This window comes from Pantherophis guttatus, chromosome 3, assembly GCF_059756535.1.
Source record: "Pantherophis guttatus breed Tessera chromosome 3, ASM5975653v1, whole genome shotgun sequence".
NCBI classification, from domain to species: Eukaryota; Metazoa; Chordata; class Lepidosauria; order Squamata; family Colubridae; genus Pantherophis; species Pantherophis guttatus.
The window spans coordinates 54292313-54306335 of NC_142065.1; the positions used below are offsets into that span (position 1 = coordinate 54292313).

General features: G+C 42.2%; 1 protein-coding gene and 1 long non-coding RNA gene across 2 annotated transcripts; one reads left to right on the forward strand and one right to left on the reverse strand.

Annotated features, from left to right (window-relative positions):
* Window positions 1-339: 339 nt before the first annotated feature.
* On the forward strand, window positions 340-9758 carry LOC117664053 (glutathione S-transferase 2-like). The gene is made up of 9 exons (XM_034414784.3): window positions 340-550; window positions 1749-1827; window positions 4079-4123; window positions 5203-5267; window positions 5679-5760; window positions 5857-5957; window positions 6427-6522; window positions 6617-6727; window positions 9519-9758. Exons 1-9 carry the CDS (start codon window positions 515-517, stop codon window positions 9612-9614), a joined length of 711 nt encoding a protein of 236 aa, XP_034270675.2. The 5' UTR covers window positions 340-514; the 3' UTR covers window positions 9615-9758.
* A 2189-nt stretch (window positions 9759-11947) lies between these two features.
* Window positions 11948-13954, reverse strand: LOC148114587 (uncharacterized). Its single transcript, XR_015733066.1, has 2 exons — window positions 13822-13954; window positions 11948-12621 (listed from the first exon to the last, which is right to left on the reverse strand). It is a non-coding gene; the product is annotated as an uncharacterized LOC148114587 (long non-coding RNA).
* Window positions 13955-14023: the final 69 nt, after the last annotated feature.

A 14023-nucleotide genomic window follows, 5' to 3' on the forward strand; every position in this document is an offset into this window, starting at 1 on the left:
GATGGTTAAAAAAACCCCTAGAGACTTCATTCACACAGGCTTCCCCCCCCCCCCTCTCCAGTACTCCCGACTGTTTCTTTCGTTTACACCTCAAGTTATTTTTCTTTATAGGGATAATCGTTTATCAGGATAAGCCCAGAGCTAAACATTTCGGAAACGAACCGGTAAGGCATCGAGAGGCGTCTCTTAGGCTCGAACGAAGTGGGTCCGGCGTAGGTGACCTGAAGAGAGGGGCTTCTTTGAAGCTGATTGACGGTTCGGAAGAGAAATCGGGTTTGGCGAGTAAGGGGCGGGACAGATAACCCGCCACCTGATTGTCCGCACCTCGGGGAAGGCTTTCCCACCAGCGCTTTGCCTGTGTTGGGACTCGCCACATCCTCCTCATTGGGCCGTTCCTCCGCTTGAGTATAAAAGCAGAGATCTGGGGATCTCCGGGGTTCCGAAAGGGAGCGGGGTCGTTTCTGCTTGCCACGAGAGACAGCGCCCAGCACGTCTGACGGCCCCAGCCAAGAAGATGGAAGCCACGCTGGGCTACTGGAATATCCGAGGGGTAAAGAATCCGCGTGGAGGGAGGCGGGGTGGCCAGCAGGACCCGACCGGCCTCGCTCCTGCCCAGGACTCGGCGCTCTCCGCCTTCGGATCGATCGAGGCCAAGAGGCTGCAGGCGGGTGGGCGAAGCCAGGCGGGCAAGAAGCGTTTTCTCGACGGCTTCGGCCATCGCTGAAAACAAAGCGGAGAACTCCGGCGGCGACGGGCCTCTTGCAGCGCGCATGCCCCCTTCGGGTTCATTCAACCACCGGTGGTAGGAGGATTGGGACCGTTTTGGTTTCCAGGTAGTTCTCGATTTACAGCCATTTGTATAGTGACCGTTCAAAGTTTCATGGGCACTGGGGAAAAAAGTGACTTATGATCGTTGTCCAGACTTACGAGGGTTGCAGCATCCCCGTGGTCACGTGATCAAAACTTTGAACACTTGGCAACCAACATATAAAACAATTGGCAGGTTGCTACTTACTTAACAACTGCAGTGACTCACTTAACCACTGTTTCAAGAAAAGTCGTAAAATGGGGCAAAATTCATTTCACAACTGTCTCACTTAGCAATGGAAATTTTGGGTGGGCTCAGTTGTGGTTATAAGTTGAGGAGTACCAGTAGTGATTAAAGGATCAGCCTAGGAATCAGGAGACCAAGAGTTCAAGTCCTGCCTTTGAGGGCAGGATGAGAAACCTTGATGGGAGGAATATCAGGAAACCTGCCTGTTTCCTTTGGCCAATCATTTGGCTTAGCTAAACCAGAGAAAATTGCTGCTGTTAGAGGCTCCTGCCGTCAGTTTCCAAACCAACCTACTTGTCTCTCTCTTCTGCTCACAGCAGTCAATTTAGGTGTCTCACTAATGAAGGTGAATATAAACGTCCCAGGATAATGTTGCAGGATCCAATCTGGGTCCAGACTAGGACCAGAGATTTTGTTTTCTGAGCTTTCGGACTCATGTTGGATGGGCTCCAGCATCAGTCCGAAAGCTCGGAAGAAAAAACCTCTGGTCCCGGTGACCGACCCAGATTGGATACTGCAATTTAGGTGTCTGTTGGAAACCTATCAGCAGCACAAGAGCAAAGCAACACATGCTGCTCCTCACTTAATACTAGAAACTAATCGAACTATTTCAATTTTTTATAAGGCTGTCTTTGGGGCAATTATGAGTACCTATGAGTACCTAGTCTTATTTACCATATTCTTTTCCCTGCAGTTGGCTCATTCCATTAGACTGCTCTTAGAGTATACCAAGACCCCCTATAAAGAGAAACGGTATGTTCTCGGTGGAAAAGGTAAGGAACTAAACAGAGGTCTTGAACTTCAAGATGGCTTGACTTAACTTTCTGGGAGAAGGATGCTGGGCTCACCAGAGTATTTTCTGAACTGGCATGTTGGCTTTTTCCAGGCTTAGAAATGTTGAGCAAATATTGGCTATGTCTTAGCAGATTTTAATTTAGCAAATTTTAAACGATTCAGCAAACACCCAAAGCAGTGCTTCCAATTTTCAAGTATTAGAATTGCTTGAAAAAACAAAAGCTACTTGGTATCGGTAACACAAATAAACTTGCCAAAGATTTACGATTTCTATTTTTTACTATTGCTGATTTAGATACACGAATAAGAACAAAATGTCTGTTAATCTGTTTCAATGGCTACTCTATAAATATTTGTTGTTTTTAAACTCTGGTTGCATATTTGTGTAAAATTGTTGTGATTGCTTCAGTGTCACTTAAATCTAGGCACAGCATAAACAAATCCTAATCCTACCAATTGCCTTTCTTGTTCCCATTAAGTTTCCACCTTACACCCAGGTCAAAAGTGGCTTAAGTCGTCATTAGCTTATCAGTATAAAAATACTATTTTCCCCTTATTTTGACAATGCCCAGTGACAAAATCACTTCATTCCCTGGGAGGCAAAGTCAAAGTTGACCCTTTCTATTGTAAAAACAGTCCACAATTGGGACCGGCAAGTCAGTCATTAAGCAAATTGGTTGCTAAGGGAAATTTTGATTGTTCTTATGATCTTACTTCAGCTTTCCTTTGCTTTAAAGACCTGTGAAGGTTGTAAATGCGAGGACTGATTGCAAGATTAAGTTTTCATCACTGTTATAACTGTGAACAATTGCTAAATGAGGATTACCTGCATGTGTGAATGCAGATGTGTTTGGGAGTTCAAGGAGAGCTTACTCACTCTTCTCTGATCCCTACCCAGCCCTCCATGACTCCACCCAGAATATCTGTCCTGCCTTTGCCCTTTCCCCAGTAACATTTTGTTTCCTGAGTTCCTTTCATATCCGTCACCAACTCCTACCCAATTTTTCTCTAGGAGGCAGAGTGTACAGTAATCTACATTATTCTCAAAATGATGATTGTGCCATCATCACAATTACTGGCCTTATTATTTGCATCCCAATATCTGATGCAACTATGTTGACTTGTAACTTGCATTTTTGTCCTTGCCCCTTTTCCCCTGCTGCAAATTCTCATGTCTTCAGGTTTTCAATAAGGTGCGGGAGACTAGAATACACCAGTCTCCATCGCACTTAGGAAAGAATATAAGGAAACATGGTGCTTATTTGCCAGTTTCCCTGTATTTGCCAGTTTCAATCATGTTCCACCTGACTTCAAATGAGAAAGTTGGTTGTCCAGGATCAAGTCAGAGTTTCATTTCTACTGGACAGAATCTAGATAGTTAGCTGTGGCTGCTGCTTTTCTATATGGTTCTTTATCTTACTGTATTTCTCTCTTGGGAGTTGCACTCTGTAAAAAACCAGTTTAGAGAAGCTTGAATCCCAAAGACAGACCCAAGCTATTCTGGCTCCAGTGATCAGATTGAGAGAGATACCTTCTGCTAATTGAAATTCATATTCTTGATTGAACATATTGAAAGGAGATAGCAGCAAAGCCAGAGAAAAAGCTTCTTGTCGTGAGTTGTACACTCACTGATCAGGGTAATAATTAGCAACATTTTGGAAGAGATATTCTTGACACAGAACCAGGATTGTCAATGGGGCAGTAGAAATTTTGCAGGCACTGATTTTCTCTGACAGTGGATGAAGTAGGTTCACCGATAAAATCATGACCCATTCATAATGGATCACTTTTCCTGCCCCCACCCCTCAAGTTGGCCCAAGAAGCTGAAATGAATGCAGAATGAGGTTTTTAGTTTCAAGCAAAGTTGACAACTTGGGATACCATAATCACTTGGTTAGGTATTATTTGTAAAGGCATCTTCCTGGGAAAATGTATAAATAATAATGACCATTGTTGGAGTAGTTGTGGGAGGGGGGTTGTTTCATTTTTAGAAAGAAATTGTATCCTGGACAAACAATGGGTGAAATCATAGTATTTAGAGGCATGCAAAAAGTACATTTAGTGCCAACTAAACAACTTATATTGTTTAAGCTGTCTATTCAATATTTGCAAAATAGCATATATAATACAAATACATATATATTGATAAGTATACAATTGTATCTTAATGTGCATATCTAAATGCTGATGACTGTTATTTAAATATAAACATAATGTATCTTACCCTAGTGGAAAACAATGAACTGAAATCAAGAGTTGGAATGCTTGGCATTGGTGAGTATAGATTGGGAACAAAAATGTTTTTTTTTTCTCACTACAGAATACAGAATAACAAAGTTGGAAAGGACCTTGGAGGTCTTCTAGTCCAACCTCCTGCTCAGGCAGGAAACCCTGTACCATTTCAGACAAACAGTTGTCCAATATCTTCTTAAAAACCTCCAGTGTTGGAGCATTCACAACTTCTGGAGGCAACTTGCTCCACTGATTAATTGTTCTAATTGTCAGGAAATTTCTCCTTAGTTCTAGGTTGCTTCTCTCCTTGATTAGTTTCCATCCATTGCTTCTTGTCCTGACCTCAGGTGCTTTGGAGAATGGACTAACTCCCTCTTGTTTGTGGCAACCCCTTAAATATTGGAACACTGCTATCCAATAAAATAGGGAATCATGCAATGTATGTCAGATGTAAAAGCAATGGGTCATTCATCGTATTTCCATATTGGAAATATCCTAATAGTTGAATTTGTCTGCCATGAAACTACAAAAGGCAGTAAAACAAAGCTTTATCCAGCTTTAATTAGTCGGGGTGGAGAGGACTTAAGTCTCATCTGCTGTAAAACGAGGACTTCAAGTTTGTCAGCAAGGGAGCAATTCTGTGTTCAAGACAACGCTAGGAATACTATTTCAGAATAGCCAGCTTCAGCCTTAGCCTCTGATTCAATAGAAATGGGAAGGATTCCATTCCCAGCATGGAATGGAAAGACCAACTGCAATCAGGACAGGCCCTCTCTGCAGTTCCAGAGCTGCTGGGATGTCCAGGAATTCAATGTGCTGGATGGAAAGGTCAGTGCTGCACACCCCAAAAAAATGAACAATTGATTTTTGGCCTTTTTCTCACAGAATGGCTTTTGTGGAGAGGAGACAGAGCAGTGTGAGAGATGTAACAATGGAATTGGGACTTGACAAATCAACCTGAAATGAGAATGACCTTTGTTGGGATCTGCCGTAATTACGTTTTGCTGTAGAGATGTCAAAACAATGTGTCATATCTCTGCTGTTGTTGCAGCCACAAAATCTTCATTTTGCCCAATCTGTTTAAATGGACTTGCATTAACCATACCTGTATCTGCTTACAGTTCCTACTATGGATATGACTGAATGGACAAGTGTGAAGGAGAAGCTGGGCTTGGACTTCCCAAATGTATGTAGCAGTTGTGGACTAGATAGCGGTACATTCCTGTGGGTTGAGAGGGGATACTCAAATTCTGTATGGAAAAAGATGAAAGGACGGGGGGGGGATATTGAGAATGCTATATGCAAAAAGAATGTCTCAGGAGAACAGAATGAATAAGAATATGAGAAATAATTGGATATTTCAGTTTAATCTCGGCAGAACCCAAAAATTATTATTCTGGCCACTGACAACACTGTGCAAATGTGTTCTATCCTATGCAATGTGTGGTTATAAAATCATGAATTCAAGCCACTCTCAGAAAATCCTCCTCTTGGTTCATTCCTAGAATTTAAGAATTGTTCAAGGGACATGTTTGGACAATGTAATAATTCATAATATCTTTGCATCTTTACTCTTCTTCTTTTTCTTTCTCCCTAGCTCCCCTATCTTATTGATGGTGACAGAAAGATTTCCCAAAGCAACGCCATCCTGCGATACATTGCACGCAAGCACAAGATGTGTAAGTGGTTCAGACTCCCCTTTGGTGTTGCTTTAAAAATGATTTTCTTCAAATAATTGCAGATCCTTAGTTTTGTAGGACCTTGTGTTGCCACAGGTGGTGAGACTGAAGAAGAAATGATCAGGATGGACATGCTTGAGAACCACCTCATGGATTTCCGTATGGGCTTTGCAAAATTGTGTTACAGTCCAGATTTTGTGAGTGTTGTGCTTTCTGTCTTCCTTCAAAATGCTATCAGACCAGGGGTAGTATTCACTTACCTTCGCTACTGGTTCGCAAATGTGAACACGCGTGCCACCTCTGCACATGCACAGGGCCTTCCACGCATGCACAGATTGTCATAAATGGGACATAATGATGTCCAGGTGGATGGCTGGAGCCTCCCACAACCGCCGCTACCGGTTCACCTGAGCTGGGTAGAACCAGCTGAATACCACCACTGTATCGGACTGTAAAAGATGCCTGAAGATGAGTTTGGGCTTTTTTGGGATGAGCGGATAGATTAATTTGATCCTCTATTCCTGGGTAGGATGGAGAGAGAAAAGTTCTGCATTAGTGATTAAGCCGAGGGAAAAGAACAACAACAAAAAAGGGAAATTGCTAAATTCAAAGTTTTACAAAGATTTAGCTAGAACCCAGCCTGTACATAATCGTCTCTTTTTGCAGGAAAAACTAAAGCCTGAATATTTGGAATTACTACCTGGGAAACTCAAGCAGTTCTCTCAATTTCTGGGGGACAGGCAGTGGTTTGCAGACAGAAAGGTATTCATGTTCTAGGCAATTTACATCAAACTATGCTATTTGGCACATTTTATTCTTCCATTTAAAAATATTTTCCCACTGTTAATTTTTCTAGCTCACCTACATAGATTTCATTGCTTATGATGCGTTAGATGTACATCAAATGCTGGACCCAAAATGCTTGGATCAGTTCCCAAATCTGAAGGAGTTCCTTCATCGCTTTGAGGTGAAATGCATTCTGCTTTATACATGAATTTCTACCAACAATTACTGAAAGTTTGCAGTAATAAAGTGAATATGATTTTCATCCCAATAAAGCCAAGGTGTGTATCTAAGAGTGCTCAAATGGCACATAAGCCAGGATCTTGGCAGCAAAGTCAGCATGCAGCAGTTTAAGGGGAGAAACTGGGAATATTTATTGGGATCTATAGAAAAATGGAGCAATTTACAATCCTCCCAGCTCTCTAATTTCCATACTCAGTAACTGTAATTGCTTTCTGACCTTACAGAAATGTCACATACAACATAATCTTAAAATCCTTGGTAGATAATTTATCCTATACAAAGTTGTTTCAAAGATTGCTACTTAATAGAATAACAGAGGTCTTCTAGTCCAACCTCCCATTCAGGCAGGAAACCCTATATCATTTCAGACAAATGGTTGTCCAATCTCTTCTTAAAAATTTCCCGTGTTGAAGCATTCACAGCTTCTGGAGGAAAGTTGTTCCACCGATTAATTGTTCTGTCAGGAAATTTCTCCTTAGTTCTAGGTTGCTTCTCTCCTTGATTAGTTTCCATCCATTGCTTCTTATCCTACCCTCAGGTGTTCTGGAGATTAGGTTGACTGCCGCTTTTGCGTGGCAACCTATGAGATATTGGAACACTGCTATCATGTCACCCCTAGTCCTTCTTTTCATTAAACTAGACATACCCAACTCCTGCAATTGTTCTTCATATGTTTTAGCCTCCAATCCCCTAGTCATCTTTGTTGCTCTTCTCTGCACTCTTTCTAGAGTCTCAGCATCTTCTCCAACAATGCATTGGAGAATTGGGGCAAGAATATTGGAAGGCATTTCTATTTCATTATTTAGCAAAAACTATATCCGGAATATAAAAGAGTATAGAGAAATAATAAAAACCGATTCAGTAGTCTCTAGTTTTAGAAGGATCTAAGGGACGTGCATAAGAGCACCAGCGTGCCTACCGTCCCTGTCCTAATGTTTCCTCTATATGTATCTATTATATGTATCCAATCCATGCTTATATATATTACCTAATACATTCTTGACAAATAAAATAAATAAATAGGTCTTAAAATTATTCAGAAGGTATAAGGCAAATGAATAAATGTGCTGAGCATGTCCTCTCTTTGTACTGAAATGTGCATGTAAATAGAACTCTGTTTTTCTGCTTCATTTTGGTTCGGTTCTGATGACATTTTTGTAAGTTGCATTAAAAAGTATTGAAAACTTTGCCAGCTTTAATTTCTTCTGCAAATGGTCAACTCCTGCAGCAATGACAGAGCCAATAGTTTCCAAGACCTTCACAGGAGTTGATAACTTCACTGAGGTTCTTAAGGTCTCAGCAGGCAACAGCATCTGGTCACTCTCACCTGGACTCAGGAGCTAAGCTGAAATGGGACTATGGATGAGGGATCTCCAGCCAGCTTCAGGCAATCTCAAGGTTGTAGGTTAAACAGGGAAGTGAAAACACTCCAAAGGCGGCATCAAAAAACATTTCTTTGCTGTTGCTAAGAAAAGGGCATGATTGTGTGACAGTCAAACTTGATTCAACATTTATTGATTGAATTGATTGAATTTATATTGCCACCTATTTGCCCATGGCGACTCAAGGTGTCTTACAGAATATAAAACCTCATTTAAAACAATAAAACTAATGAAAAGAATCAATGTGCTGAGCACATTGTAAGCCACCCTGAGTCTTCAGAGAAGGGCGGCATATAAATCAAATTTAAAAATAAAAATAAAAAATTAATATAATATAATAAAATCACCCCCACCCCTGCGACAGCAGATCACACGAGCCATTTAATGGGCTCCATCCTGCTTTGGTTCCCCAGACCCGCTGGTAGAACCAGGTCTTCAGCGCCCTCTGGAAGAGTATTAGAGTGGGGGCCATTCTAATCTCTGTGGGAATGAGAGGGAGCCACCATGGAGAAGGTCCTTCTTCTGGGTCCCACCAGGTGTATCTCCCTAGGGGATGGGACCTGCAGCATGCCCTGCCTCCCCGCTCTGATGGGTCAGATAGATGTGACCGGCAAAAGACGGTCCCTCAGATAACCTGGTCCCAAGCCATGAAGAGCTTTAAAGGTGACAACCAGCACATTGAATTGCACCTGGAAGCAAATCGGCAGCCAATGCAGCTCCTGCAAGAGAGGCGATACATGTGTACACCGAGGTCTGCACAAAACCATGCAGGCCGCTGCATTTTGCAGCAACTGGATGCTCTTCAAGGGCAGCCCCATGTAGAGTGTGTTGCAATAGTCAAGATTGGAAGTGACTAGCTCATGAGTGACTGTAGGTAGGGATTGTTGGTCCGGGAAAGGGCATAACTGGCGCACAACCCACAGTTGCGCAAAGACCCTCCTGGCCACAACCACCACCTGCTTTTACTTTTAGAGATTGTCCCAAAGCTGCTTTTTCAAGAGGCAACTGGACTTTCTGGTTTTTCCTTGAAGACATTTCAGTTCTCAAAAAGATTTGACATACCATGGCTGGCTGAGGAATTCTGGGAGTTGAAGTCCACAAGTCACAAAAGTTGCCAAGATTGGAGACATCTTCCATAATGGATGAAATAGTGGCAAAGGACCTGATCAATTTGTGTTTTCTAAAGTTATATCTCCCATATTGCAAACACGTTGCCAATTGAAAGCAAGAGAAATATAGCTTTTCAGATATTAAGCAGAAATGTGTGGTTTTGTTCTGGTTTAAGCTATTGTGCTGTGTAATGACAACACTAGGCAATGACAAATATCCTTCTTTTGGCTTTCTCGGTAGGCCTTGGAGATGATTGCTCCCTACCTGGAATCAAGTCGCTGCATCAGAAGTCCCATCTTTTGGAGTTGTGCTACGTGGAACGGCAACAAAATCTAGAAGAGACCACAGGTTTTAGGAGGGTAACAACTGGAACTGCCATATGAAGGAGGGATCTTCATTAGTCCTCCATATTTCCAAACTTGATTATGATTCTAAGGCACGTGTTCACCTAATAAAGAATATAAGAAACTGGAAAAAAAATAAGTCTGTTTCTTAATCCCTCCTTGGTCTGTTTCCCCACTTTAAATTTGGGCTCCAATGTTGCAGCAAAGGTGGTTGCTTTTTATAACATGAATAGAAAAGTTCCTTAATAAATGGTGCTTAGGTAACCAACTATGTTACTCCATGTCTTTTTCCTGAGACTCGGCTTCCTGTAATAGGGAAAAGGCAGATCAAGCTCATGAGGAGCACTTTCAATCAGAATAGAGGTGGAAGGAACCTTGGAGGTCAACTAGTCCAACCCTCTGCTCAAGTAGGAGACCCTATACCATTTCAGACAAGTGACTGTCCAGTCTTAAAAACCTCCAGTGTTGGAGCGCTCACAACTTCTGGAGGCAAGCCGTTTCACTGGTTAATTGTTCTCACTGCTAGGAAGTTTTGCCTTAATTCTAGGTTGCTTCTCTCCTTGGTCAGTTTCCATCCATTGTCTCTTGTCCTGCCCTCTGGTGCTTTGGAAAACAAGCTGAGTCTCTCCTCTTTGTGGCAGCCCCTCAAATACTGGAATACTGCTATCAAGTCCCCAGAGTCCTTCTTTTCTCTAGACTAATCTTTCATACTACTAGTTTTGATTTCCCAGCCTCTACAGTTTAATAAAAGCCATCTGTCTTCACTTATTAAGTCAGAAGCACTGAGAAAAGGAGCAAGCCTCACTCCCCACCCCACCCCCCAGCTGCCCTAGTTCTTGCAACAAAGGAAAAAGATCCTCTTCTCTCTGTGCAGAAAAGAAACAAAAAAACTAGGCAGGTCGGACAAGAGAAAGGGCATATTGACAAAGTAGCATCAATCCCACCCTGTCTGTTCTACTGAGAGATAAGAAGAAAAGAATTGGATTTGCTAGACGGGTTGAAGCGTCAGAACAAGAGGGAAGGGGGGCTCCGTTTGCCTCTTTAAGGCAGCGAATCGGGTCCCCTCCATCACAGCATGCTTCTTTTATTTTTCATTATTTTAAGCTGGGAGGTGCCAGTGTGGAAGGAGAGGCAAACCAACCAGTCTAGATGGATCAAGGAAAGCTCTGTAACCAGACACTTCCCATTCCTGCTGTAGTACTCTAATGAGGGGGGGGGCGGTGTTCACCTTGTTGGCTGGTTGTGAGAGAAAAGTTACTTCTCAATTGCTGTGCCTATTAATGGCTTTTGGAATGGACAAGTGGGTGAGCCAATCAGAAGGCAGCTGATGGGTTTGAATCTCCAGGGCTTTTATGTTCCCTCCCCTAACTGTCACAATTGACAGTATAAAAGGAGATTTTTGACTGAAAACCGTTGGTGGTCCAGAAAGCAGTTCAGAAGGCAGATCAGTTGGCAGTTAGGAGAGTTCTGTTCAGCTCTTCTGTTAGAAAACTGTGGGCAGTTTGGAAGTCAGAAGGGCAGTTCTGATGGTTTACAAGACTTTCTTCTGAGGAAGAATAGCCAGAACTAACATCGCTTAGTGCGATTACATATATATGTAAATATAAAACATTTATTGTTAACTGCTTCAGAGGCTCATTTGTTAAAGTAGATCTTAATAGAGATAAAGGTTTACGGTACATTGATTTATTTCCTACACGACACTGATGAACTGCAAGACAGTGATGGCAGCAGAGCCAGGGGAGAAAGCTAACCCCCTCACCGGTTGGTCCACTAATACCCTCAGTCTCTTCTGATTAATAACAGCCTGCAACACTGGAAAACTGGGATTCACAGTAGGATTGCTAATTTCATGACAGCAGTGGGTAGATAGTCCTTGGATTCCACAATGGGAAAACTGAGCAGGCAATTTACATTTTTTCCCCAGGGATTGAGAAATCTGAAATCTCTTCCAAAGACTATAAAATGTGCCCCCCACCACACACACTTTTTGGGGAGTGCATGTTATAAAGCTGTTTGGGATACAGCATCTGCTTCTGATGCTGGGACTACCATGGTAAATTAGATGCATAGTTGAATATGATTTATAGAGTTTACCAGCAGTTTAAGATTTAATATAGCAGAAAATATCTCCCCCACTTCCCCCTCCTCCCAACCCCAAACAATTATTTCTTCTAATTGAAGATATTTTTTCCCATAATGTCTTCTAGAATTGTCACAAACAGTTAAAATCATTTTGGTTCTTTCTTTCTCTTTCTTTCTCTTTTTCTTTCTTTCTTTCTCTTTTTCTTTCTTTCTTTCTTTCTTTCTTTCTTTCTTTCTTTCTTTCTTTCTTTCTTTCTTTTTCTTTCTTTCCCTTTCCTTTTTTCTTTCCTTTCTTCTCTCTCTCTCCCTCCCTCCCTCCCTCTTTTTTTTTTTTGCATTTTGCTTGTTCTCTTTAGTCCATGTCATATCTTTGGCTCTGTGCCAAAACATGGTGAAATAATTAACCTCACTGAAATCATGTGCCACATTGTATAAAGTGGTGAGCAGCACTTTATACTGTTCACCAACACTGCTGGCAGACTGTGTCAATGAACAAGGGGAAGGTTGCTAGAGAACTAAACACCACACCAGTTCAAAGAACTCTCTGTCTTGGCTCAGTACTCTTCAATTTCTTCATAAACAATATAGATGAGAGGAGAGATTGGGTACTCATCAAATTTGCAGATGACACCAAGCTGGCAGGAATAGCCAACACTCCAGAAGATAGGCTCAAGATACAGAAGGATCTTGACAGACTATGCCCTATCTAACAAAATAAAATTCAGTGGTGAAAAAGTTAAGGAAAACCAAACGCACGGGTATAAAATAGGTGGTACCTGGTTCAATACTGGTGACTGCAAGAGGGATCTTGGAGCCCTAGTGGAAATTCAAATATGAGTCAGCAGTAGAATCAAGATCATGTGAAGTCTTGGAAGTGTTAGGATTTGTGCAGGCCAGAGTTCTACCGTACAGACCTTTGGATTAAAAATGAAAAGATAGAACAAAGGACCAATGATTCCATTTCAGCTGCTATTAGGCAAGTAGAATCATGCGGATGTGGGAAAAATGAGATACTGTAAAAACAATTTTGAAAATACCCTTCATTTAAAGTGTCACATTAAAGATCAACACGTAGCAACTCTGATTTAGAAAATGCAGCGAAACAGTCAAGCCTGGTTAGAGCACGTCTGCAGGCTATGCAAAAGAAAAGTCAAGATAATGGCTACAATGGTGCAATTGAAGTTCTGCTTCTTTATTTTTAATGTTGCATTAAAGATATACTCCCTTTTTATAACCCTGTGGTCTATTAAATTTCGGGTAGAGTCAGGGCAAATGGATGGAGGTAAGCATTTCCTGGCTGGATGCCCTTCCTGATCCTATGTGGCCTTCACAGCGTATCATTTTTTCTTAGCACCCAAGTAGAGAAACATCTGCTGCTACCTAGGATTGAACTCTCAACTGATTGAACTCTCAAGTGGGAGTCGAGCATCTTCACCACTAGACTGCCATGGCACCAAATATACATACTGTAAACATGGATGGTATTTAAATCAGACCATGAGGGGTGCTTGGTGCTCTCTGAATTTGCTTGTTTTCTTGCAGAGGTTTCATTACCCAAGCTAGGTAGCACTGATGATGTTACCTAGTTTGGGGTAATGAAATAAATGCCTGCAAGAAAACAAGCAAGCTCGGAGAGCACCAAGGACCTTTTATGTCAACCCCGAGCTACAAATATTCTACTTTGTACTTTGTATTAGATCACAGTCACACTATCGTGGTAACTGCAGACAAATTTCAAAACCTATGATTCAGTTAGGCTTTGGACCACACTTTTCTGCTTTCAGCCTTTGCTATTTTCAATCACAAATCACGGTTAAAATAACATAAAGCAAATCTGTTTAGGGGACTGGTGAAATCCAATTTTTTTTACTACCGGTTCTGCGGGCTTGGCAGGGTAAGGATACTGCAAAATCTCCATTCCCACCCCACTCTGGGGCCAGCCAGAGGTGATATTTGCCGGTTCTCTGAACTACTCAAAATTTCTGCTACCGGTTCTCCCAACTGCTCAAAAGTACGCTGCCGGTTGTCCAGAACCTGTCAGACCCTGCTGGAATTCACCCCTGGTTTAGGGAGAGGGAAGACTGGACGGCCACTTCTGCGGATCCCGGTCTCACCTTTGACTAGACCCAAAGCGCGGGCGCCAATCGCTTGCTCTGAGTTTCGTACCGAATTCACCCCCGCTCTAAGTTCTTCTCGGTCCGCGCACTTGGACGTGGCGTTAAGCAATCATGAACAGCTTCGGGAATGTTAGAAGCGGTTGGCGCTATTTCTCATTCAGCTCTACGGCACAACCAGCAGGCCTGCAAAAAAGGGCCT